Genomic DNA, 26743 nt, shown 5'->3' with positions numbered 1-26743 from the left:
GCCACCCAGGTGCTGTTATGGAACAGACTCTCACCACATGGTATCATCCCCTAAGTGGCCACTTCCTGATTCCCCACGGGGAGCATCTAAGGTTTATCAGCATCTGGGTGCCGAATTGCATTATAGAATACTAGTGGAATCCAGCAACAGTGTACCTAACATTTACTTCTTGCAATTACGCCATCCATAGAGTTGGCATAACTAAGGGGGGGGGAGGGGGAATTCATCAAGGTGTGGAAAAAGTTCACCTTTCACTGTATATTGATCTCCTGTGGGATTAAGCAACTTGCGGGATCCAAGTACCGCAGGTTACTGAATCCCACCTTAAAAAGAATGATAAAATAGCCCCCGTTTTTTGCTGGGATTATTATACCACCCAGTAGCATTAGGCTGCAAAGCTGCAGCCCAATGCTCTAGGGCCAACAGAGTTGAGTCCCTCTCCCCCCCCCCCCCCCCCCCCACGATCATGCCCCCCTTCTCCCTCTGGCCTCAGTCCCCCCCCTGAGCAAGACCTCCATGCCTCTATCCCCCACAGGGATGACCTCCTGGAGCCTCCCCCCCCACTGGACCACCAATGCTGTGAAAGGTAGCCCTTGTGGGGAATAGGGTGGGGGGGGGGGTCTTGCTCAGGGAGGGTCCATGGCCAGAGAGGGGTCTTGATCAGAGGCAGTCACCTAACCCTCCATTGCCTCAGGTACAAACTTAGATTGTGAGCCCTCCTGGGACAGAGAAATATCCAGAGTACCTGAATGTAACTCACCTTGAGCTACTACTGAAAAAGGTGTGAGCAAAATCTAAATAAATAAAGATTCTAGAATTCTACAGAATAACAAGATTCCATGCAGAATTTCAAAGTGTAGCAACATTCCATGTAGAACCCCAAAGAGTAACAAAATTCTTTGGGTGGAGGGGTGGCCTAGTGGTTAGAGCACCTGCTCCTTGTGATCTTGGGCAAGTCACTTAACCCTTTTATTGCCTCAGGTACAAACTTAGATTGTGAGCCCCAGAGGCGAAGCCAGACTCGGTATTTTGGATGGGCCCAGAGGTAAATTGGATGGGCCCTTCCACACGCACGTGCCCCCTCCCCCAACCACACACCACAAATATCTCCCTGGAGATATTTTTTAAGAACATAAGAGGGGTTTTTTTCACCTACCCCACAACTTCTCCCTCTCCTCTGCGGCGTCCCGGCATCTGTGCTCCTGTCTCTGAACTCCGTCCCTCCCCGATGTCGGTACAGGCATCCTCGGATTCATTCTCACTGCTTGCGCCGGCCCTGCAGGCTGCCATCTGCCACCTCCCGCCCTCGTTGATGTCATTGCCTGTTTCCTCTCTAGTGGAATGCATCGTGGCAGATGGAAGCCTGCGGGGCCAGCGCAAGCAGCAAGAATGAATCGCTGCAGGCGCTGAGGACACCTATACTGACACCAGGGAAGAAAGGGGTTCAGAGACCAGAGTGCAGATGCCGAGATGCCGTGAAGGACAGGGGGAAAGAGAGAAGCATGACGCTGCAACTGGGTGGGCCTCAGCCAAGATTGGGTGGGCCTGTGCCCACCCAGGCCCACCCGTAGCTACGCCACTGCCTGGTGAGCCCTCCTGGGACAGAGAAATATTCAGAGTACCTGAATGTAACTCACCTTGAGATTCTAATGAAAAAGGTGTGAGCAAAATTTAAATAAAGGGGCAGCTAACCACCTGCCTTTTCACTGTCATCATTTTTCTGTCCCACAGAACTACTGGCTTAAATGTCTTGTCCTCCTGGCAAAAGTCCATGATGACAGCCTTGACCTGTAAAAGGCACAGCCCCCTGCTTAACATATATTTAACAAATGGGAATCAGAACGCTTCAACTCTCCTTTCTGCAGAAGAGCTAGTTAGGAAACATATTTCTCATTACATTTATTTAGTTGCATTTGTATCCCACATTTTCCCATCTATTTGCGGGCTCAGTGTGGCTTACAATACATTGTAAATAATGGAAATACAGTTTGTTACATTATGATTATGGTTACATTGTGAATAGTTAAGGAAGACAGAGTTATATCGGTCACCTTTGGGGCGTAGAAACTATGGGATATGTCGTTGGGGAATTACTGCGGTGATCGAATAGTAACAAGAGAGTGATGGGTAGAGAGTTTTTATCTGTGGGTAGATTGTTGAGTGGGAGAGAGTACGGGGAAGTGGAGTACGTGAGGTAATGTCTTGAGGCATTATTATGATGTATATGGGATTTGTATGTGTTAATCCTTGCGGTAAAATATCAGGGGAAACCTTTGGATTTTATGTTTCATTGCAGGAGATTTCACCTAGATGCTGGCTGAGGTTGAAGGGGGGTAGACTCAGGAGTAATGTCAGGAAGTATTTTTTTCACGGAAAGGGTGGTGGGCAGACTGGATGGACTGTACAGGGCTTTATCTGCCGTCATTTACTGTGTACTATGCAGGTGGTGTATTGGCTTTCCCTACACTCATTTTGAAACCAGATAAAAATGTAGCAAAACAGACTTGCTTCAGTTTTGTTTCCAAACAAAAACAAACAATAAAGACAACATTGAGACAGAGATCGTTTTGGTATCTAATTTTTAGCACAAACATCTGCAGTCAGTGAGTGCTTAAAAAAAAAAAAGAAAAACAAAATGAAACAAATTATACCTGAAAATATCATGCAAACAACAACAAACAAACCCAGGATAAAAGGAACCTTTTCTGGTCTTTATATAACAAACTCTGCTGAGAAATTTACATAGTCCCAAGGATTGGACTGGAAAAGGCATGGAGGATGGGCAGGATGAGAACCCAGTGGCCTAGGGGTGCATAACTTGTGCCCACATGTTGAAACACACATAAATGCAAGTTTAGAGGGGATTCCCTTCCCAGGAGTGGGAATTACAAGGAATATCCATTACCTCTCTACCCTCATCTCCCCTTACGCTCCTACCCGTAACTTCCGCTCACAGGACAAATCCCTCCTCTCAGTACCCTTCTCCACCACCGCCAACTCCAGACTCCACCCTTTCTGCCTCGCCTCACCCTGTGCGTGGAATAAACTCCCTGAGCCCATACGCCAAGCCCCCTCGCTGCCTATCTTCAAATTCTTACTCAAAGCCCACTTCTTCAACGTCGCCTTCGGCACATAACCATTATACCTCCATTCAGGATATCTAGACTGCCCCAACTTGACATTTTGTCCTTTAGATTGTAAGCTCCTTTGAGCAGGGACTGTCCTTCTTTGTTAAACTGTACAGCGCTGCGTAACCCTAGTAGCGCTTTAGAAATGTTAAGTAGTAGTAGTAGTATATCCATGTCTCACATAGACGGTCACATGGCCCCGCAAGTGACAATTAATCAATTAAGTTCACAGATGGGGTTTGTGAGACTAGGGGAAATTTTGTGAGGATTTCAAGCTTCTTGCGATCTGGCAGGATCCTCGGAGCCTTGACAACATCCTATTGTGTTTCTCGGATCCAGACTGCACTTCACAGGGACAAAAATCAGAACCATGGTGACAAAGAATACCCCTTCCTACTGTGAACTAATGCAGCTTAAAGATGATCAGCAGTCAAAATTCTAGAGGGCCAGTGTTTAACTGTGGTCAGGGCTGGCTTAACCTATGGACCAGATGAGGCTCTGGCCCAGGGTGTAGGAGAGAAATAAGCAGTGGATTTTCCCCAAGTCCATCTTAATAATGGCTTATGGACTTTTCTTTTAGGAAGCTAGCCAAATCTTTTTTAAAACCCCGCTAAGCTAACTGCTTTTACTACATTCTCTGGCAACGAATTCCAGGGTTTAACTACACATTAAGTGAAGAAATAGCTTCATTGTGTGCCCCCTAGTCCTAGCATTTTTGGAAAGAGTAAACAGCAATTCATGTCTACCCATTCCACTCCACTCCACTCATTATTTTATAGACCTCTATCATATCTCCCCTCAGCCGCCTTTTCTCCAAGCCCTAACTGTGAAACTAGCGTCTGGCCATTGCTGACACAAATAACAATTCTGGCATTTGTCTGCCACGCTAGAAAGTAGCCGGAGTGTGTGGCAAACCCATATGCTAATCACAGAGGCTGCTGCTTTCTAGCATGGCTTGATAAAAGGACCTCAAAGTTAGGACAGCTGCTAACTGGATAATCTTTGACTCCACCCACGGTTCAACCCAGCGCAGTCCAGATCCTACTCAAGCAGCTAACGAGAATTATCAGTGGCAATGTCCAATTAGTACCACTGAGTATCTGTCTTGCCTGCTAACCAAATAAGTTCCTTTCAATACCGACCCCTAGATTTCTACCTATGTCCTTTATTTGATGTGTTTTGCAGAATAAATTTGACATGTCCACCAGGGGTGTAGCCAGACCTCAATCTTTGGGGAGGTTTGCAGCCCAAAGTAAGGGGCACAGTTTGGCCCACCTCCCTGCCGCAACCCCCGCCCTGCCGCAACCTCATACACCTTGGCTGGCAGGAGTCCCCAAGCCCCGCCAGCTGAAGCCTTTCTCCAGCGCTGTTCTCTGCGCGTTGCCTGCCCTGCTTCCCCTCATGTCACGTGCATGCTCTGTTTTCACTAAAGCTGAGAATGCACAAGACGTGAGATCAGGGGCGTAGCCAGACAACAGATTTTGGGTGGGCCTAGATAAGAAGTGGGTGGGCATCAAATGTTCTCCCCCCCCCCCCCCACCACCACCACCAAAAAAATATCTCTGCTGGCAGGAAAATGCTTCTTTCCACCTTGGCAGTCTGCAGCAGGCATGCGCTGAAAACTGAGCATGCGCAGGTGCCAGTATTGTGGAGAGTAGAATTTTGTTACTATCAGGGGAAAGTCTTCAGCTGACAGAGCTTGGGATCTCCACCAGCTACCGCTAAACCCAGGCCCACCTGTGGCTACGCCACTGCGTGAGATGAAGCAGGGCAGGCAATGCGCAGAGAACAGCACTGGAGAAAGGCTTCAGCTGGTGGGGGTTGGAGACCCCCACCAGCCAAACCAGAGGTCCCCGGATCCAATTTGGGGGGGGGCCCAAGCCCCCAAGGCCCTCTGTAGATACGTCACTGATGTCCGCTATTTCTGTTTGACTGTAATAACAGATTAAATGAATGGTAAGAGGCCCTTTCATTCATGTAACATAGTCCGCGTTTGCTGTCTCATGCCACGACCACCTACCTTGTATCTGTGTCTGCGCCTGTGAGCCAAAATGGCTGGGTGTGCTCAAGGAGGCCCGAGGGTTGGAGGTGTTTGGGGTGACCCGTATAGACTGACGCAGCCGTTCCAACTCACTGAAACGCTCAGGGAAGGATTTTGCCTGGTCTTCGAGTTTTTGCCTGTGCCCTAAAACAGAAGAGAATTGAATATAATTATGGAGGGAAGGAAGAGATTTTTTTGTTTTTGTTTTTCTAAGGAAATCAGACTTGCCGGAAAGATAAGACAGGGTGAGATTTCTTTCTGTGTATATGCACAGCCCTGCCTATGTCTATCAGTGCCATGGACCTAAGGGATGCTGCGAGTAGCCTAGTGGTCAGTGCAGTGGACTTTGATCCTGGGGAACTGAGTTCAATTCCCACTGCAGCTCCTTGTGACTCTGGGCAAGTCACTTAACCCTCCATTGCCCCAGGTACAAATAAGGACCTGTATATACTATGTAAACTGCTTTGAATGTAGTTGCAAAACTCACTGAAAGGTGGTATATCAAGTCCCCATGCACAATCTGAAAGAGTAGCAATATTCCATGTAGAACCCCAAAGAATAGCAAGATTCTGGAATCCCAAAGAGGAAGGAGTGTAGGAGTAGCCTAGTGGCTAGTACCCTGGACTTTGATCCTGGGGAACTGAGTTCGATTCCCACTGCAGCTCCTTGTGACTCTGGGCAAGTCACTTAACCCTCCATTGCTCCTGGTACAAAATAAGTACCTGAATATATGTAAACCGCTTTGAATGTAGTTGCAAAAAAACCTCAGAAAGGCGGTATATCAAGTCCCATTTCCCTTTCCCCCTGTCCCTTATGACATCACAATATCAGAAGTGAGCCAAGTATCGGGCAATCAAGCCATTGTGACATCACTGATGAGGTTGGCTCTTATTGGTGGAATGAGTGGAGGAGTAGCCTAGTGTTAGTGCAGTGGACTTTGATCCTGGGGAACTGAGTTCAAGTTCCACTGCAGCTCCTTGTGACTCTGGGAAGTCACTTAACCCTCCATTGCCCCTGGTACAAAATAAGTACCTGAATATATGTAAACCGCTTTGAATGTAGTTGCAAAAACCTCAGAAAGGCAGTACATCAAGTCCTATTTCCCTTTCCCTTCTTGGTGCCCAGGAATGAAATCTTCTGACTGCCCCATTCGGCATTGGCTGAAGGATAGAAGGATAGCCCTGCTCTTGTTAGGATTAGGAATGTGCTTTCTGAGGCGGTGTCACTTCTATGCATTCAGCCCCTCTGGTGGGAGAATTTGCTAAACCTTTCCTCAGACTGGGGTTCCAGCACTTTCAATTTTTTAACTACTTGTGATGCAAACATATAGGAGAAGGAAATCAAGTTTTTCTTCCTGCTCTAATTTTTTTGGAAAACTTTTCCATCATTTGGGGCCCTTTTACTAAGCTGAGGTAAAAGGGGGCCTGCGCACTGAGGCCATGTGGTAAGTGAACCACTTACCGTGCGGCCATTTCTGGGGGGGGGGGGGGAAGCACTTACTGTCATCCATTGAGGTGGCCGCAAGGGCTCCCGCGCCAACTTGGCAGTAACCGCGTAGCACACAGTGCTGCCCAATTACCGCCAGGTAAGCACCAGAAATGGCGTGCACTGGGGGTGGGAACTACCACCGGGATCCTGCTATAGCCCGGTGGTAGGTCCGGATTGGCGCACAGCGAGCCTGTTGTCATGCGTCGACCCTTTAGTAAAAGAGCCCCTTAGGATGGCAGTAGAAAATGCTACTGGTTAAGCCGTGTTTCCTGTTTTTTATGTCAGGGGAGGGGTTTCTTGATCAGGCAATTTAAATTCATTTATGAGCCCCTTTTATAGGTCCCAGGGATTCTTTGCCCTGCGGTGTGTATTTATTTATTAAGCTTTATCATCTTTATGAAGAAATTCATCCAAGGTAGGGTCCGACAGGAGTAGTTTGAATCAGACAACTTATGTTGTGTTAACAGCATAACAATAGTAAAACAGAATCAAATGACCACGTGTCATTCACCATCAGAACTGAGAAACAGGCAAATTAGATGACAGTAATGGAAATAATATTATGCAGTGTCCTATCCCAATCCACTTCAGTTCAGTGAAAGTCCTAAGCAAAAAATTAGAACAGTTCCATGTGTCCAAATGTGTGAAGGTTTTCTTTTAAGGAATAGTGAATTTCTCCTTTCCTAAATAATTTCACAAGAATTCACTACTATCACATTTATGAAAACTTTTGGTTATATAGAAAATATATAAAAATTGTATAAACTATTTGTATAAAATGTATAAAAATGAGAACAGCTCCTTGTACCCAAATGTATGAAGTTTTCTTTTAAGGAATAGTGAATTTCTCCTTTCCTAAATAATTTCACAAGAATTCACTACTATTACATTTATGACAACTTTTTTGCTGTTTAGCACACTTGACACTGAAAGCTGGCACTTGAAGTGGCAAAGCCCTGCGGATCAGCTGCAGAATTCAGCGTGAAGTCTTGTGGAAGTACATAACATGCAAAACTCAAAAGGCATGCTTGAAAAATCTGCTTCTGTGGGTGTGTGAAAGGTTAGATATTTCCTTTGGTGAACGATTCAGAAAAGGCAGACATTCTGGATGGCAGGGGATTGGGGGGGGGGGGGGGGAGAAGCTTTCACACATCTCTCTGACTACTGGAAAATTCTGCCTGGGTTGAACCCACATGGTTTATACGAGGATGAATCTCTGTGCGCTGCGTGTAATGAAAGGGAATGATGGGTAAACAAACCCCCAACCCAACAACAAAACGCATTCAGAATTTCTGTTCCATCTGATTTAATGTAAAACATTTACCATCTAAAATTAGAAAAGTCATGTTAGAAAAGAGACAACATAGCATAACATAGTAGATGACGGCAGAAAAAGACCCGCACGGTCCATCCAGTCTGCCCAACAAGATAAATTCATATGTGCTACTTTTTGTGTATACCTGACCTTGATTTGTATCTGCCATTTTCAGGGCACAGACCGTAGAAGTCTTACCCAGCCCTAGCCCCGCCTCCCAACCACCAGCCCCGCCTCCCCCCACCGGCTCTGCATAAATTGATGTTACTGCTTACTAAGCCACGTCATAGTCACGCTAGCATTTTTAGCGCACGCTAACGCTAGAGACACCCATAAGAATATATGGGTGTCTCTAGCATTTAGTGCGCGCTAAAAACGCTAGCGCACCTTAGTAAACAGGGCCCTTGGTTTGTAAATGGGAAAATGGGTAGCTTAGATCTTTGTTCCATAGTGGCTGCAAGATCAATAGCAACTGCTCAGTTTCATGTGTGCGTTTACTGAACCCCAAATCTTCTCACTGGGGAGAGGAAATAGGTCAGAGGAAGGAGAATACAGTTCACATAATCATTTGCAAATCTGCTTCTTTTTCTGTGCTAAACGTCTTGTTAGTTTGAGGAGTGTTCTTTTGAAAATAACTGCCCCTGTTGAAACACTGGTTACACGGGCTGCATTCAAGCAGGCCATTTTAACTTCCACCGTGGTTCACCAGGACCAGCATTCTCGCCCATAAAACTATGCTCCACTGCTCTGCCCTCAACAACCATGCATGGCAGGTGAACCTAACACTGGATTACATTAAATTACATGCTTTCTTAATTTCACAAATACCCCAATAGCTTTTATGCGGATTACATAAGAAGAGATCCAGCAGTTTCTGGAGGATGGCAAGCGAAAAAACAAATATTATAAAATATAATACGTAAACCACAGAATTCAATAACCTATCAGCCGGTTAAAAAAATCGCTTAGGGCTCCTTTTTCCAACGCAGGCTTCCTGCTCGCTATATAGGAAGTACCGCCGGGCTACCCCTAGTGCGCTGTCATTTCCGGCACTATAAAAATGTATTTATTTTTGTAGCGCCAGAGTGTACCCGGCGGTAATTGGGCAGTGCTGCACGCTGCCCGGTTACTGCCGGGTTTACGTGGGAGCCCTTACCGCCAGTGGTGTAGCGAGGGTGGCTGCCACCTGGGGCGGTTCGCTGCTGTGCACCCCCCCCCCCCCGGGTGCAGCATGACACCCCCCCTCAGCGCATCATCCAAGCCCACCCCCCAAGTGCATTCTTACCTGCCGTGTGCACGCCGATGGGGGGGTTTCGGTTCCACTGGTTCCCTGCAGGGAACCAGCGGAGCCGACACCCCCCCAACGGCGTGCCCCTGGGGCGGACCGCCCCACCACCCCGCCCTTACTATGCCACTGCTTACCGCCACCTCAATGGGTAACGGTAAGGGCTTCCCTCCAAAATGGCCACGCGGCAAGGGTTTACTTGTCGATTGACCATTTCCTGTAGGAAAGCAGACTTCCCTTTTACCAGCTGAGGTAAAAGGGGACCTCTGCACGTGTGTAAAACAGTCCGTCTGATTTGTGAACTTCAGTGCCGTGCATGAAATTAGGTACTGGACTGGACTGGAGTCAACCTCCTTGAGAAAGAGTGGTTTATCTGTATTTGAGTCAATCCTAATACCATCTCTAATCGTTAGCAGGTGACCATGGGTCAGTTGGCCAGCAGATCCAGGTCTCAAAAAAGATATAGTGGAAATAGAAAAGGTACAGAGAAGGGCGACGAAAATGATAAAGGGGATGGGACGACTTCCCTATGAGGAAAGGCTAAAGTGGCTAGGGCTCTTCAGCTTGGAGAAAAGGCGGCTGAGGGGAGATATGATAGAGGTCTATAAAATAATGAGTGGAGTGGAATGGGTAGATGTGAATCACTTGTTTACTCTTTCCAAAAATACTAGGACTAGGGGGCATGCGATGAAGCTACAAAGTAGTAAATTTAAAACAAATCAGAGAAATTTTTCTTCACTCAACGTGTAATTAAACTCTGGAATTCATTGCCAGAGAATGTGGTAAAGGCGGTTAGCTTAGCAGAGTTTAAAAGGGTCTGGACGGCTTCCTAAAGGAAAAGTCTATAGACCATTACTAAATTGACTTGGGGGAAAATCACCATTTCTGGGATAAGCAGCCCAAAATGTATTGAGCGTTTTTGGGATCTTGCCAGATATTTGTGACCTGGATTGGCTGCTGTTGTAAACAGGATGCTGGGCTTGATGGACCTTTGGTCTGTCCCAGCGTGGCAATACTTATGTACCTATGACTGAGTTGGAGACGAAATGAGCCAGAGGCAGAGGGTTCACGGGAAAAGGGAGGGGACAGAAATCTCTGTCATGTTTAATCTTAACAGGTTGGGTTTATCATTTGAAAAACGTTCTGTGGTGCTATGTTAATCCATTTGAATCCAGAGATATAAAGATTAACAAGTAAAAACATTAGGCTAACAAAATCGACTAGCTTTTGGGACGTAACACTACTTGTTCATGGCAAAATGCAATGAGCAAAAGATGATGTTTCCAGTGAATCATGGAGGAAAAATGACCAAAACAACAGGACATCACACCTTCATGATGCGGATGCTGCCCTTAAGGTTTAACCTAAAGTGGAGGAGTGGCCTAGTGGTTAGAGTCCTGGTCTTGCAATCCAGAGGTGGCCAGTTGAAATCCCACTGCTGCTCCTTGTGATCTTGGGCAAGTCACTTAACCCTCCATTGCCTCAGGTACAAACTTAGACTGTGAGCCCTCCTGGGACAGAGAAATATCCAGAGCACCTGAATGTAACTCACCTTTAGCTACTACTGACAAAGGTGTGAGCAAAATCTAAAAAAAAATAAATAAAGATTCTAGAATTCTAAAGAATAACAAGATTCCATGTAGAATTTCAAACTGTAGCAACATTCTATATAGAATCCCAAAGAGTAACAAGTGGGGTGGAGGAGTGGCCTTGCAATCCAGAGGTGGCCAGTTGAAATCCCACTGCTGCTCCTTGTGACCTTGGGCAAGTCACTTAACCCTCCATTGCCTCAAGTACAAACTTAGACTGTGAGCCCTCCTGGGACAGAGAAATATCCAGAGCACCTGAATGTAACTCACCTTGAGCTACTACTGACAAAGGTGTGAGCAAAATCTAAATAAATAAGATTCTGGAATCTTAAAGAGTGACAAAATTCCAGAATCTCAAAGAGTAGCGAGATTCCATGTAGAACCCCAAAGAATAGCAAGATTCTGGAGTGGAGGAGTGGCCTAGTGGTTAGAGCACCGGTCTTGCAATCCAGAGGTGACCAGTTCAAATCCCACTGCTGCTGCTCCTTGTGATCTTGGGCAAGTCACTTAACCCTCCATTGCCTCAGGTACAAACTTAGATTGTCAGCCCTCCTGGGACAGAGAAATATCCAGAGCACCTGAATGTAACTCACCTTTAGCTACTACTGAAAAAGGTGTGAGCAAAATCTAAAAAAAAATAAATAAAGATTCTAGAATTCTAAAGAATAACAAGATTCCATGTAGAATTTCAAACTGTAGCAACATTCTATATAGAATCCCAAAGAGTAACAAGTGGGGTGGAGGAGTGGCCTTGCAATCCAAAGGTGGCCAGTTGAAATCCCACTGCTGCTCCTTGTGACCTTGGGCAAGTCACTTAACCCTCCATTGCCTCAAGTACAAACTTAGACTGTGAGCCCTCCTGGGACAGAGAAATATCCAGAGCACCTGAATGTAACTCACCTTTAGCTACTACTGAAAAAGGTGTGAGCAAAATCTAAAAAAAAATAAATAAAGATTCTAGAATTCTAAAGAATAACAAGATTCCATGTAGAATTTCAAACTGTAGCAACATTCTATATAGAATCCCAAAGAGTAACAAGTGGGGTGGAGGAGTGGCCTTGCAATCCAGAGGTGGCCAGTTGAAATCCCACTGCTGCTCCTTGTGACCTTGGGCAAGTCACTTAACCCTCCATTGCCTCAGGTACAAACTTAGATTGTGAGCCCTCCTGGGACAGAGAAATATCCAGAGCACCTGAATGTAACTCACCTTGAGCTACTACTGACAAAGGTGTCAGCAAAATAAAAATAAACCCAGCAAGATTCACTTACAGGCACGTTTCTAAGCCATAAAGTAGCAACGTTGCTCTTAAATGCTCCACACCCTGCATCCTTGTTGACAACCTGGAGCCTGCAGATTAGCAGCAGCTCAGGGTTTATGCAAGAAGATGAGGGGGGATTTCCAAACTGCGGCTTACACACCAAATAAGGTGTTAGGTAGCAAAGCCTTGGGGCCAATTCTGGATACTTGTCTCTCACAAATAAATCCTTTTACTTATTGACACACTGGCCTGGGTGAAAGATGCTGCTGCATGAAATGTGTTTCTTTAGACACAATGTTACCATTATCAACAGAATTCCATGTCATCTGGGTATATTTGCCTGACTTGTCAAAACACCTTATCACAATGCTCTTCGTAAATTAGAATCATCCCTGTTTTCCACAAAAGAGCAAACCCAGATTAAGAATTGGAAAAATTAGTTTTGCCACACTAGCAGACACTGCCCCGTTCAGAGCGTCTTTTCTTGGAGGAGAGCTTGAAACATACTGGCCCTGGGTACTTCTCGGCAAGGAGGCTGTCAGACCCCCCCCCCCTCCAACCCCAGTTAAACCACATTCAAGGGCTGATGCACAGCGGCACCCGGTAAATACAGTACATAAGTATTGTCACACTGGGACAGACCAAAGGTCCATCAAGCCCAGCATCCTGTTTCCAACAGTGGCCAATCCAGAAAAACAAAGAATAGCAACATTCCATGTAGAACCCCAAAGAGTAGCAAGATTCTAGAATTCTAAAGAATAACAAGATTCCATGCAGAATTTCAAAGTGTAGCAACATTCCATTCAGAATCCCAAGTACACAAGTATTGCCATACTGGGACAGACCAAAAGTCCATCAAGCCCAGCATCCTGTTTCCAACAGTGGCCAATCCAGGTCACAAGTAGCTGGCAAGATCCCAAAAAAGTTCAATACAGTCCCAGAAATAGTGGATTTCCCCCAAGTCAATTTAATAATGGTCTATGGACTTTTCCTTTAGTAAGCCATCCAAACCTTTTTTAAACCCTGCTAAACTAACCGCCTTTACCACATTCTCTTGCAACAAATTACAGAGTTTAATTCCAGGTTCCACTGGAAAAATTACCTTATTGTAGACAGTAACCAATGCACAAAGGGGATCGCATACAAATGAGATGCACGAATCCCCTTTGATGCACCAATTGTTGTTTGCAACTGGAAACTGTCAAATGCATTTGACAGCTTGCACAAAATCCCTGGTGGTCCAGTGGACCGCCTCCAGTCCCCACCCTACCCCACCCTGCCCCAAATCGCCTCCTGACCTGACTCGAACCCCTCCCCACCCAGGATGCACCAGGCAGGGGCTGGGTGCCGCCATTTTGAACGGACCATACCCAGAGGCAGGAGGGAGCAGGAGTTGCTCTTTCTCTTCTGCTTCCTGCGGATCAAAGGTATGTGGGGGTCATTAGACCACCCAGGAGTGATGGTTACAGTGATGGGGGTCAGGTGGTGGTCCACTGGACCACCAGGATTCCTTTGCTTGAGGGGGGATCTGGGAGGGGAGGGGTGAGGGTGTCAGGGTCCACTGGACCACCAGGGAATTTTTAAGAGATCTTAGGGGGGGGGGGGTTAGGTCAGATCTGGGAGGCGGTTTGGGAGGCGGTCCAATGAACCACTAGGGATTTTTGGTTTGGGGAATCGTAGGGGCAGGCGCTGGGGGATCAGGAGGGGAGATGTAGGGGGCACAAACAGGCAGCCTTTGCAGCTGCCTGTTTCCTTCCTCTCTGGCAATTTGACAGCAGCCATAAAATCTAGGTCAGATTTTACGGCTGCTCTGGAGCTGTGCATCGCATGGAATGCTCATTAGAATATTAAGCAGCTCATTTGCATAGGGTTTTTTGGTGGCTGCTAAAGACACACATTAGAACCACAGAAAAACCCTTTGACCATTACTTGGTAAACAGCGTTTGTCTTAGACTGCTTGCAATCAGTCCAAAGCAAACTTTGACAGCACGGTAAGCTTTGTCAGTGGGCTTTACCAAATTCTCAGTGGTTTAGAAAGCTGGCCTGAGTTTCGTCTCTCCCACATATATTTTCAATTTGGTGTTGGGTCTCTAAACTCGTCTTCAGGTGAATTTAGTCACTCTGTCCCTTCTTTCCCAAACACATCAGTCCCAAATTTGCTCCAGCCTTTGACAATGCAAGTTCAATAACTTCATTTTAGTACTCGGGAATATATCCACCAGAGGAAAGGTTGCTTTGTTTGATGAACATTAAAAATCAAAGAAAATAAAACATGGAAAAGAAAATAAGATGATACCTTTTTTATTGGACATAATACATTTCTTGATTAGCTTTCGAAGGTTGCCCTTCTTCCTCAGATCGGAAATAATTTGCTTATTTCCGATCTGAGGAAGAAGGGCAACCTTCGAAAGCTAATCAAGAAATGTGATTATAATCAAAGCAGTTTACATATTATGTACAGGTACTTTTTAGCAGATCTGTTTGGGGTTGTCACATTATCCAGATCAACCCAAGCAGGCCAGTATAGTCCTGAATTTCCCCCAGTGCAATCATAGATATACATTCCTATTTAACAGGAAGATTTGTACAAAAAACCGAAAAAATAGGGGTTAATTAGCACAAGTTTGAAACCAGGTAGTCCCGCCCTGAGCGTGTGCCATTTCTTGGGGGAAAAGTAGAGGAGTGTAGTAGCCGTGTTAGTCCACTCTTAAGGTTATTAATAGAAATCAAACAAAATAAAACATGGAAAAGAAAATAAGATGATACCTTTTTTATTGGACATAACTTAATACATTTCTTGATTAGCTTTCGAAGGTTGCCCTTCTTCGTCAGATCGGAAATAAGCAAATGTGCTAGCTGACAGTGTATATAAGTGAAAACATTCAAGCATTACTATGACAGTCTGACAGGGTGGGAGGATGGGGGTGGGTAGGAGGTATGCATGGGGACATCAAAGCATATCATTGATATTCTAACAGGATGGGTGTGGATAGGTGAGGGGAGGGTGATCAACAGAGACATACAGCTTTATGGTTTATAATGGGCTAGGAACCCCAGGTCCTTGTTAAGTCCTTTCTGTTGGGTGTTAAAATATTGAATCATTCTGACTTCAAAGGTCTTACGTTCTTGTATGGTTTTAAAGTTACCTTTCAGGATTCTCACTGTGATAACCTTAAGAGTGGACTAACACGGCTACCACACTCCTCTAATGAACATTAAACAAAGCCTTCCCCCCCCCCCCCCCCCCCCCCCACACACACTTTTTCCTTAGGTTACGTTAGGTTATTTTTTTTATCTGATATTCTGCCATTCACTACAGTATTGGACAGATCAGTCAACACGCATTCAAAAGCAACTTAAATATTACAGAAGAAAAGATTAAGAAATGAAAGGCTCACAAGCTATCCCGGTTGCTCAAAAGGAAACGCCGGCTTTTAGCGAGGATTTAAACCTGGTAAAGGATTCGTCAGTTGATGCCACAGTGCTAAAAAGAAAAATGCATTTTGCCTAGTATTATCCAGTCTGTAGATTAAAATGTCTACAGACTTTACAGAACACAGCGGCCCGTTTTCCCTGCTGTGCCCGCCATTTTGATCACCTTCTCACTCCTCTTCCAGGGGCCCTATTATCAAGCCACAGTAGGGCTACCGCGGCAGTGGAGCTCAGCAGTAGTTCCAGCTTCCATCGCATGCCATTTCTGGCGCTAGGAAGGTTTTTTTCCCTAGTGCCGAGGACTTACCCGGCGGTAATCAGGCGGGCGCCACACGCTGCTCGGTTACTGCTGGGTTAGTGTGGAAGCCCTTACCGGTAAGGGCTCCTTTAGCAAATGGCTGCACGCCAATCCGTTGACGTAGCGCATGGCCATTTACTTCCTTTTTGAAAAAGAAAGCTTTTACCCGCTGCGGTAAGAGGGGGCCTGGGTACGTGGTAAACCCGCGTGTCAATGCCCAGTGGCGTTCCTAGGCTGGCTGACACCAGGGTTGGATCACCGATGCGCCCCCCCCCCCGGTGAAATTACACCCCCCTGCTGGGGGGGGGGTGCCGCGCGCCTGTCAGCTCCGAGTCCACTCGTTCCCTGCTGCTCCCTCTGCCCCGGAACAGGAAGTAACCTGTTCCGCGCAGAGGGAGCAGCAGGGAGGGAACAAGCGGACTCGGCCAACAGGCACGCGGCACCTCCCCCCCCGAGCGGCATGCACCCTGGGCGGACCGCCCTCACCGCCCCCCCCCCTTGGTACGCCACTGTCAATGCCACCGTGGGCCCCCTTTTACAGCAGCTTGGTAAAAGGACCCCCTTAATTTGGTTACACTGACTAGCAATATTGTGTTGATCTCAGTTTAAATTACTATTCCTAATGTTCAGAGCGCTTCATAATAATGCTTCAAGTTATCTTTCCGCTTTCACAATTCCTTATCAGCTCATGAGCATCGACTTCAACTTCCTTCCCCTTCCTTTCGTTTGCAGATTCATTGCAGTCCATGTTTGCACAAAAACCGATTCCAAAAAGGTTCTTTCACCCTTTGCAGATACCAATTTCTTCCAACAGTGTTGACTTGGATCTGATCTGCAGATTCTATTTGTGTCTGATAATGGAAACTTGAAAATGTAATTTGGGGCAGGGGAGGGGGGTTCATCCCAGTGGTTTCTTCCCAGTCCTTTGTGTTTCCAGCTTGTTCAGATCCAGCCTCTACTAGGCTATCGACACCTTGAATCTTCACCTGCAGTTATCTGAACAAACAAATTTTAAATTCAGCAACGTCCAGCAGTTGTTACCTGAAACCATATCCTCTAGAGCACGGGTTTTTAACCAGCGGTAAAAGGGGTATGGGAAGGGGTCAAATGGGGTGCAGAGAAGGGCCTTGAAACCTGAGGCAATTTATTACAACTTTCTAGACAGAGTGAAGGCAGTTGCAAGACTGTTATTGGTGGTAAGTATTTCTGTAATTTTAGTGACATGTTAGGAGTCAGCACTGTTCGCAGCTAACTAGACATAAGACATAAGCATCGCCACACCGGGACAGACCAAAGGTCCATCTAGCCCAGCACCCTGTCTCCGACAGTGGCCAATCCAGGTCACAATCACCTGACAAGATCCACGGAGCAAAGCATTGTGCACTGCTTTTCCCAGGAATAGTGGATTTTCCCCTACGTCCATTTAATAACATTCTATGGCCTTTTCCTTCAGGAAGCCGTCCAAACTTTTCTTAACCTCTGCTAAGCTAACCGCCTTAACCACATTCTCCGGCAACGCATTCCAGAGTCGAATTACGCGCTGAGTAAAGAAACATTTTCTCTTATTTGTTTTAAACTTACTGCATTCCAGCTTCATCGCTTGCCCCCTTGTCCTAGTATTTTTGGAAAGCGCAAACAGACGCTCCATATCTATCTTTTCCACTCCACTCATTATTTTATAGACCTCTATCATATCTCCCCTCAGCCGCCTTTTCTCCAAGCTGAAAAGCCCCAGCCGCTTTAGCCTTTCCTCATAGGGAAGTCATCCCATCCCCTTTATCATTTTTGTCGCCCTTCTCTGCACCTTTTCTAATTCCACTATATCTTTTTTGAGGTGCGGCGACCAGAATTGAACACACTATTTGAGGTGCGGTCGCACCATAGCGTGATACAAAGACATTATAATATCTTCATTTTTGTTTTCCATTCCTTTCCTAATAATACCCAACATTCTATTTGCTTTCTTAGTCGCAGCAGCACACTGAGCAGAAGGTTTCAACGTATCATCAACGATGACTCCCAGGTCCCTTTCTCGTTCCGTGACTCCTAACGCTGAACCTTGCATGACGTAGCTGTCAGTCACTAGTGGACACGTAGTTTAGGAAAGGGGATGCAAGGGTTTCATTGATCAGTCGAAGGTGTGCAGGAACTAAAAAATGTTAAGAAACTCCCATCAGACTGAGATACAACTTACAATTTCGTACCAGATGTGTTGAACACAGCACAACTGAACAAGATCTGGTTGGATACCAACGCCACTTGCTGGAGGCTGTGCCATGATAAGGGAACTTTTCAGCACCCTTGTCAGCACATTAAACCCTAAATAAACAGAAGCTCTGATCAAGATGCCAAATAAAACCTTTCTCTAAATTCTCTGTAAGGTAAAGTTCCCATTGTTCTTAGCTAGGTTTCCAAAGTTGAGTAGACCTAGTGAAAAAGGGGACCTTGGAGCTTGGTTGGAGGTTTAGGAGGTTATTGAGTAGGGGCTGCTGCCTGAATGTCTTCTGTTCCAATTTTGTAGAAGACAGTTATGACCTTTATCTGTTCTGATGTCTAAGTAAAGATCGGGTTGTGGCATTTCAGCCAAACTACTTTCAAGATGACCTGAAAGTGGGGAAGCCCATGTGAGGTTGAACTGGATGGTCTCTTGGTGTTTTTCTAAGGTGTTTCTGAATAACAGGTCTGAGCCTAAGGAGGAGGGGGGGTTCATCTAATGTAATTAAACTCTGGAATTTGTTGCCAGAGAATACAGTAAAAGCAGTTAGCTTAGCAGGGTTTAAAAAAGGTTTGGCTATCTTCCTAAAAGAAAAGTCCATAAGCCATTATTAAGATGGACGGGGAAAATCTACTGCTTATTTCTAGGATAAGCAGCATAAAATGTTTAGTACTGTTTTGGGATCTTGCCAGGTACTTATAACCTGGATTGGCCACTGTTGGAAACAGGATACTATTTAAAGCAGTGACTGGATCCATAGGTGCCAACATTTCAAAAGGACTGGAGAACCCAAACACAACACAAACTACCCTGCTTTGGTCACAGTGAAGGAGATGCTCAGTACTGGGGTTGCTTGGCACCCGCAGAGCTGTGTCCTGTGCTGAGCTGATCAGCAGGTTTCCCAGTATTACAGCACTGAATAATATTCATGTATGAATTAAATTGCCAAAATACCAAAAAAACTCACATATGATTTGTTCCTAAAAAAAGTGATTTGTCAAGGACAGAGATCTTATGTTACTAACCAAACCTGATCGCAAAGCTGCTGTCCCTGGACATGCCCCACCCCATTCACCCCATAAGGGCTTTACAATATGCTTCATCTCTAACCCAGCTCCCATGTGAATAACTGATGCAAGCCCCTTTGCTCTGTCCAATAATAGAAAACATGTTATGAGTTTGAGGCATACTCTTGGAAGAGGGACAGTGAAATTCTGTATGCAGTGGTGAAACTGAAAACCTTCGAGAAAGGATTCAGACATCTTTTCTACATTAGGAAATCCGAAAGCTGAAATAACTGCTATTCTTTGTATTATGGCTGTTGAAACTGAAAGCATTTCAGAGAATTTGTGAGGAGGGGGGTTAGGGTTTTGTCGTTTGTTGTTATTGTTTTGTGCCTGTATTTCTTCTCCATTTTAACTCCATATGCAAAAACTCACCCAGGAGCAAAGGAAATTACATTCTGCTCCTGTTTGGTTCCATTGGTGGGGGAGGGGAGTAGCCAAGATGGCGGCTGCACCACAGTGTGGAGTTCTGCATGACTAAAGAAACTCAAAGCAAAAAAGAAAGCATTGCGCCTGCTCATGTGGGAAAATGTGGGGTAAAAATGCACCACCAAAAAAAAAATTAATTAGACCAGCTGTTTTACAGCTGGGAGCACTCTTCTTTCTAGTTCCCGTGTAAATATCTGGTTAAATGGAAATCGGTTAAACCTACATTTTTTTGAGCCATCTCAATTGTCTGTTTTTGTCAGCAGTAAGAAGTGTTCTCTAGATCTCCGGTTAGAGTAGCAGCTACTGATTTGCAGTAAATTATAATCTGGAGTGTCCTATGATGATAGCTTAGTTTATTTGATACGTGTTAGAGAGGATAGGTTGAGGGCTTTTTTTGGGGGGGGGGGGGTCTGCTTTTTCTCTTAAATTTCCTCTGATTTCTACCTGTTCTCCTCCCCTCAATGTCATGGAATTAGTAGGGAAATGACTTATTTGCCAATTATAAGTATTTGATTTCCTTGAATATGGTTAAGTTTGTTTCTGTATTTCTGAACAAGTTATTTACCTTGGATATAATTGTAAATCTGAATTAAATAAAAAGTGAAGGGCAGACACAGAGGTCTTGCTTGGAGTATTTCTTCCAACTTGTGCACGTGCCAAAAATCCTTCCTTTCTTGCTCACAGAGGAATTTTCCCTACTTTCTACCCACACAAAAGCTGCAGGGGCTGGGCAGAGTACTGTAGCACTTTAGCACTTAACTGGTTCCTGGTCTATTCTGTCCTTAGTAAGGGAGTTTCAATGAATGAACAGAGTATTGTACATGGCACATACAAGAAGTACACAGTGCTGCACGGTGACACATAGGGGCTGATAATAAGTACATAAGTATTGCCACAGACTGAAGGTCGATCAAGCCCAGCACCCTGTTTCCAACAGTGGCCAATCCAGGTCACAAATACCTGGCAAGATCCCAAAAAAGTACAAAACATTTTATGCTGCTTATTCTAGAAATAGTGGATTTTCCCCAAGTCCAATTTGATAATGGTCTATGGACTTTTCCTTTAGGAAGCCGGCCAAACCTTTTTAAAACTCTGCTAAGCTAACCGCCTTTACCACATTCTCTGGCAACGAATTCCAGAGTTTAATTACACGTTGAGTGAAGAAACATTTTCTCCGATTCGTTTTAAATTTACTACATTGTAGCTTCATCGCATGCCCCCTAGTCCTAGTATTTTTGGAAAGCGTGAGCAGACGCTTCACATCTACCCATTCAACTGCACTCATTATTTTATAGACCTCTATCATATCTCCCCTCAGCCGCCTTTTCTCCAAGCTGAAGAGCCCTAGCCGCTTTAGCCTTTCCTCATAGGGACGTCATCCCATCCCCTTTATCATTTTCTTCGCCCTTCTCTGTATCTTTTCTAATTCCATTATATCTTTTTGAGAAGGGGTTGACCAGAAGTGAACACAATAGTCAAGGTGTGGTCACACCATGGAGCGATACAAAGGCATTATAACGTCCTTACTTTTGTTTTCCATTCCTTTCCTAATAATACCTAACATTCTATTTGCTTTCTTAGCCACCGCCGCACACTGAGCAGACGGTTTCAATGTATCATCAAATGATAACTTTGGGAGTTGCTTAGATAAATCTTCCCCCTCCCCCACCTGATGACTCTATAAATGATGTCCGGTAAACTTGTTAGCAATGCAAAATTTAATCAGTTACTAGAGACTGGCACTTGGAACATTCTGGGGATACATGTGGACAAAAGCAAACTGATACACACTGGGAAAAATAATCTGAGTCATAGTTACCAACGTCCCAGTGGAGGAGCGGGGAAACTCGTATTATCGAAACAAGATGGATGTCCATCTTTCGATAATACGGTCGGGGACACCCAAATCTCAACATTTAGGTCAACCTTAGAGATGGTCGTCCCCGGTTTTCAGCGATAATGGAAACCGAGGACGCCCATCTCAGAAATGACCAAATGCAACCCTTTGGTCGTGGGAGGAGCCAGCATTCATAGTGCATTGGTCCCCCTCACATGCCAGGACACCAACTGGGCACCCTAGAGGGCACTGCAGTGGACTTCATAAATTGCTCCCAGGTGCATAGCTCCCTTACCTTGGGTGCTGAGCCTCCCAACCCCCCCCCCCCAAATCCCACTACCCACAACTGTACACCACTACCATAGCCCTTATGGGTGAAGGGGGCACCTAAATGTGGGTACAGTGGGTTTCTGGTGGGTTTTGGAGGGCTCACATTTACCACCACAAGTTTAACAGGTAGTGGGGGATGGGCCTGGGTCTGCCTGCCTGAAGTGCACTGCACCCACTAAAACTGCTCCAGGGACCTGCATACTGCTGTCATGGACCTGAGTATGACATTTGAGGATGGCACAAAATATTTTTAAAGATGTTTTTTGAGGGTGGGAGGGGGTTAATGACCACTAGGGGAGTAAGGGGAGGTGATCCCTGATTCTCTCCGGTGGTCATCTGGTCAGTTCGGGCACCTTTTTGTGGCTTGGTTGTAAGAAAAACAGGACCAGGTAAAGTCATCCAAGTGCTCCTCAGGGACGCCCTTTTTTTCCCATTATGGGTCTAGGACGCCCAAGTGTTAGGCACGCCCAAGTCCCGCCTTCGCTACACCTCCGACATGCCCCCGGGAACTTTGGTCATCCCCACGACAGAAAACAGTTGGGGACGCCCAAAAATCAGCTTTTGATTATGCCGATTTGGGCGACCCTGCGAGAAGGACGCCCATCTTCCGATTTGTGTCGAAAGATGAGCGTCCTTCTCTTTCGAAAATGAGCCTGAATGTAGACAATATGCTGAAGTCTTCAGGCCAATGTGCGGTGGTGGCCAAAAAAGCACAGAGGATGCTAGGAATTATTAGCAATGGGATGCAAAATAAGACCAAGAATATTATAATGCTTCTGTATCACTCCATGGTATGAAATCACTTTGAGTATTGTGTTCAGTTCTTATCGCAGTATCTCAAAAAAGATGTGGTGGAATTAGAAAAGGTTCAAAGAAGAGCGACCAAAATGATAAAGGGGTTGGAACTCCTCTCATATGAGGAAAGGCTAAAGAGGTTAGGGCTCATCAGCTTGGAAAAGAGACGACTGAGAGGGGGAGGGGGTCAACAAAATCCTGAGTGGAGTGGAACAGGTAAAAGTGAATCGATTTTTCAGTCATCAAAAAGTACAAAAACTAGGGGGACGCTCAATGAAATGACATGGAAATACTTTCAAAACAAAAAGAAGGAAATATTTTCTCTCTCAAAGAATAGTTAAGCTCTGGAACTCACTGCTGGAGGATGTGGTAACAGCGGTTAGCATATCTGGGTTTAAAAAAGGGTTTGGACTAGTTCCTGGAGGAAAAGTTCATAGTCTGTTATTTTTATGGACATGGGGAAGCCACTGCTTGCCTCGGGATGGGTAACATGGAATCTTGCTACTAATTGGTTTTCTGTCAGGTACTTATGACCTGGATTGGCCATTGCTGGAAGCAGGATATTGTGAAAGATAGACCTTTGGGAGGGCGGGATTCGGACAAGACGCACCGGAGCACCTAGGTTTTAGAGGAGGGAAAAAGGAAAAAAAAATTTTCCTATTTCCCTCCTCTAAAACCTAGGTGCGTCTTATGGTCCGGTGCGTCTTATAGTCCGAAAAATACGGTAATCACACATTTGATCAACTTAGATGTACTGTGATCGAACAAGTAAAAAATAACAGTAGAAGGTGTGACATCTGAAGGGTTTTACATCAGAAAGAACAAAGATGGATATACTGATTACAGACGGTATCTCCTAGAGGACTTAACGGCCCGATGGAATGGGAAGGATTTTATTGACATGTAGTTATATGAGGAAATGATGTCATAATAGGGAGTAGTCAATGGTTCGATATTGCAGAAGGAAATGACTTTAGAATAATGAGCAACTAACCACGGAAGCGTCTTTATAAGCAGTCGCCATTTTGTTACTGAGTGCATGCAGTAAGGAAGATGAGTGTTTGTGCATATCCTCTCCCGATGAAGTAGCCAAACAGAAAGGAATTCTTTGACTGTCGAGAGAGAGAGAGCTCTTAGAACCATGTTTGATGAAAGAAATCTTTTGGATGTGAAAACGGGAGAAGCCATTTGTGGAGGAGTGGCCTAGTGGTTAGAGTGGTGGACTTTGGTCCTGAGGAACTGAGATCGATTCCCACTTCAGGCACAGGCAGCTCCTTGTGACTCTGGGCAAATCACTTAACCCTCCATTGCCCCATGTAAGCCGCATTGAGCCTGCCATGAGTGGGAAAGCGCAGGGTACAAATGTAACAAAAATAAAATAGATACTATTGGAGATTCTACATGGAATGTTGCTACTATTGGAGATTCTACATGGAATGTTGCTATTCCACTAGCAACATTCCATGTAGAAGGCTGCGCAGGCTTCTGTTTCTGTGAGTCTGACGTCCTGCGTGCAGGACGTGAGACAAGCAGAAGCCTGCGCGGCCACATTGGTGATCTGCAAGGGCCGACTTCTACATGGAATGTTGCTAGTGGAATAGCAACATTCCATGTAGAATCTCAAATAGTAGCAACAGTGGAGGAGTGGCCTAGTGATTAGGGTGGTGGACTTTGGTCTCGGGGGAACTGAATTCAATTCCCACTTCAGGTACAGGCAGCTCCTTGTGACTCTGGGCAAGTCACTTAACCCTCCGTTGCCCCAGGTACAAATAAGTACCTAAGCCACACTGAGCCTGCCACTACAACAAGGATTGGTTCTGTGAAAGTGCTTTAGGTTCTTTCGCTGGATGAAGCAAAGTAATTCTTCACTTTTTGGGGTGAACTATCTATGTATCATAGGTTTTTTTTCTTCCGATAGCATTTTGAAAATTACTCTTCAGATAATACACATTCTCGTTTGAGAATATAGTTTAATTTTTTTTGCTTCAGCATTTAGATTAAAGATTTGTCACGAATATATCCTCCGTTTTTTACCGCAGAATTTTTTTCCCTGTTGTTTAGAGTCGTTTTTTTCTGCAGGTGTTTCGGAGGTGGGTGGATGCCCGTGATGAAAGTCACTACAGGTGTGTCCACTGAGTTGGTACTCTGGACTTATGAGGCCGATATTTTGATAAATACAATAAGTGACCCTTAATAGATTTGCACAAGCGATATTAGATTTGTAGAGCAAATAAATACAGTAGTATTACACTACAAATGTAACATTAAAAAGACAAGACATTAATTTTTATATAGTATTACCTCCAACCCTGCAGTTGCCGAATGCGATCCCTCTAGAAACCCCAGCAGGTCCTGTTTCAGGAAATCCACAATGAATATTCAGGATCACACACTTAAACACACTCGTCCTAACAACCAGCTAAACTTCTATATTTTGGTTACCATAAACCCAGACCTACTGGAGATTCTCAGGAACTATTTTTCCTCTCCTAGGCCTGGGGCACAGCACACAGAGAATGGAATGATCAGGGTCTATCACACATGCACAGTAGTTGAGGAATTCCCCCTCAGTGAGGGTTTATATATCTGCACTTAAAGATCAAGACCCAGATGTATTAAAGTCGTCGGTAATTCCCGTTCCCTACCGATTCCATAGCGAATCGGTAGGGAACGGGAATTCACAAAGGAAAGGGAATGCAAATGAGCTACTCGTTGTAGCTCCATTGCATTCACCATTACCTCGGTAGCCAGTCAGAGAATCGGGACGTCCCATTCGGTTATGCTCCTCTTCCAGGTCTCTTCAGCCAAATCAAGCGCGTCTAGCTTGCTGGTGTCAGCTAAACGCACTCTGATTGGCTGAAGAGACCTGGAAGAGGAGCATAATGGAAAGGGATGTCCCGATCGACTCGCAAGTCCCCGATTCCCTTCTCCTCGCACAGCTACAGAAGGTAAGCAGCGCCGGGGAGACAAACACTTTTTTAAAAAACGGCGAAAAGACAAATAAAAGACGTCCCTCACAAGCGCAGGCAGAGTACGTCCATAAAGGACGCCCCTCACGTGCGCTCGCTGCTTTTTTTTTTTTCTTTTTTTACCTTTTTTTGGGGCCCTTTTCCTTTCCGATTCCCTCACAGGAGCCCCAACAAGAGGTGCAGACCTCCCGTTAGGGTTCCCACGGTAAGGGAATCGGAAAACGGTAGTGCAGCTCATTATAATAGCCTTTGGATAATTTGCATTCCGTTTCCGTTGCCTGCTACCATGACAGGGAAAATGCCCTTAGTGCACGCCCCCAGTAAACTACTTGCATTTTAAACTGGCTGGAACCAGTTTAAAACGCAAGTTGTGGGCTCGTTAGGTTTAGTGCATCTGGCCCCAAATCACCCATTTTGCAGCTGGAAAGGAGGCGGAGGCCGGCAGATGAGAAGAGGAAAAGAGGCTGTATAGGAGGTCAAAAAGGGGGAAATGGGGAGAAATTATTGTGGGGGCACCTTTTGACATTTATGTGGGGCTTCTAGGGAAGTACTTTGGGACCCGCAGGTGAATTTTTGTAGGAAAACTCCTCAAGGAGTTTCTCTTTGAAACTTCTGGATCTGGTGGCATACCAAAACTGCACTGACCACTTTTTACCGGGGCTTAGTAAAAGGGCCCCTAAGATAGGATTGACTTGTATGTGGTTACCTTGGCCGGTTAAGAGCTGAATATCGACCCTGAACCAGCCAAGTGTTGACTCCGCCCCCAGAAGTCTACTAAAATAGCTGGTTTCAGTTGGCTGCTAACTGGTTATTTTCAGAGACACTAACCGGTTAAGAATGTAAGCATTGCCATACTGGGACAGACCGAAGGTCCATCAAGCCCAGTATCCTGTTTCCAGCAGTGGCCGTTTCAGGTCACAAGTACCTGGCAAAATCCCAAAAGAGGAAAACAGATTTTATACTGCTTATCCTAGAAATAAGCGGTGCATTTTCCTAAGTCCATCCTAATAAAGGATTATGCACTTTTCTTTTAGGAAAGTAGCCAAACCTTTTTTTTAAACCCCGCTAAGCTAACTGCTTTTACCACCACTGAAAATGACCACTTAGCCCCGAACAGGCGATTTAACCAGCCAAGAGCCATTTCTGGCCACTTAAATCTCTTTGAATATCCACCCCATGGTTCTTATTCTCATGCTATAGCCAAAACTATTTTGGTGGTGGTAGTGGTGGGGAAACGACGACAACTAGCGTTACTAGACATACATAGCA

General features: G+C 45.3%; 1 protein-coding gene across 1 annotated transcript in view; it reads right to left on the bottom strand.

The window, feature by feature from the left end:
- RUNX3 (RUNX family transcription factor 3) overlaps positions 1-26743 on the bottom strand; it is a 95058-nt gene that overhangs the window by 27407 nt on the left and 40908 nt on the right. Inside the window, exon 4 of the mRNA XM_030220062.1 lies at positions 5149-5313. Coding sequence (XP_030075922.1) covers positions 5149-5313 — 165 coding nt within the window. The remainder of the gene's footprint in view (positions 1-5148; positions 5314-26743) is intronic.

The sequence above is a fragment of the Microcaecilia unicolor genome, chromosome 11 (assembly GCF_901765095.1).
Source record: "Microcaecilia unicolor chromosome 11, aMicUni1.1, whole genome shotgun sequence".
In the NCBI taxonomy this organism is placed as follows: domain Eukaryota; kingdom Metazoa; phylum Chordata; class Amphibia; order Gymnophiona; family Siphonopidae; genus Microcaecilia; species Microcaecilia unicolor.
The sequence above is the reverse complement of the archived record's forward strand: the minus strand, read 5'-3'. Positions and strand labels throughout refer to the sequence as shown.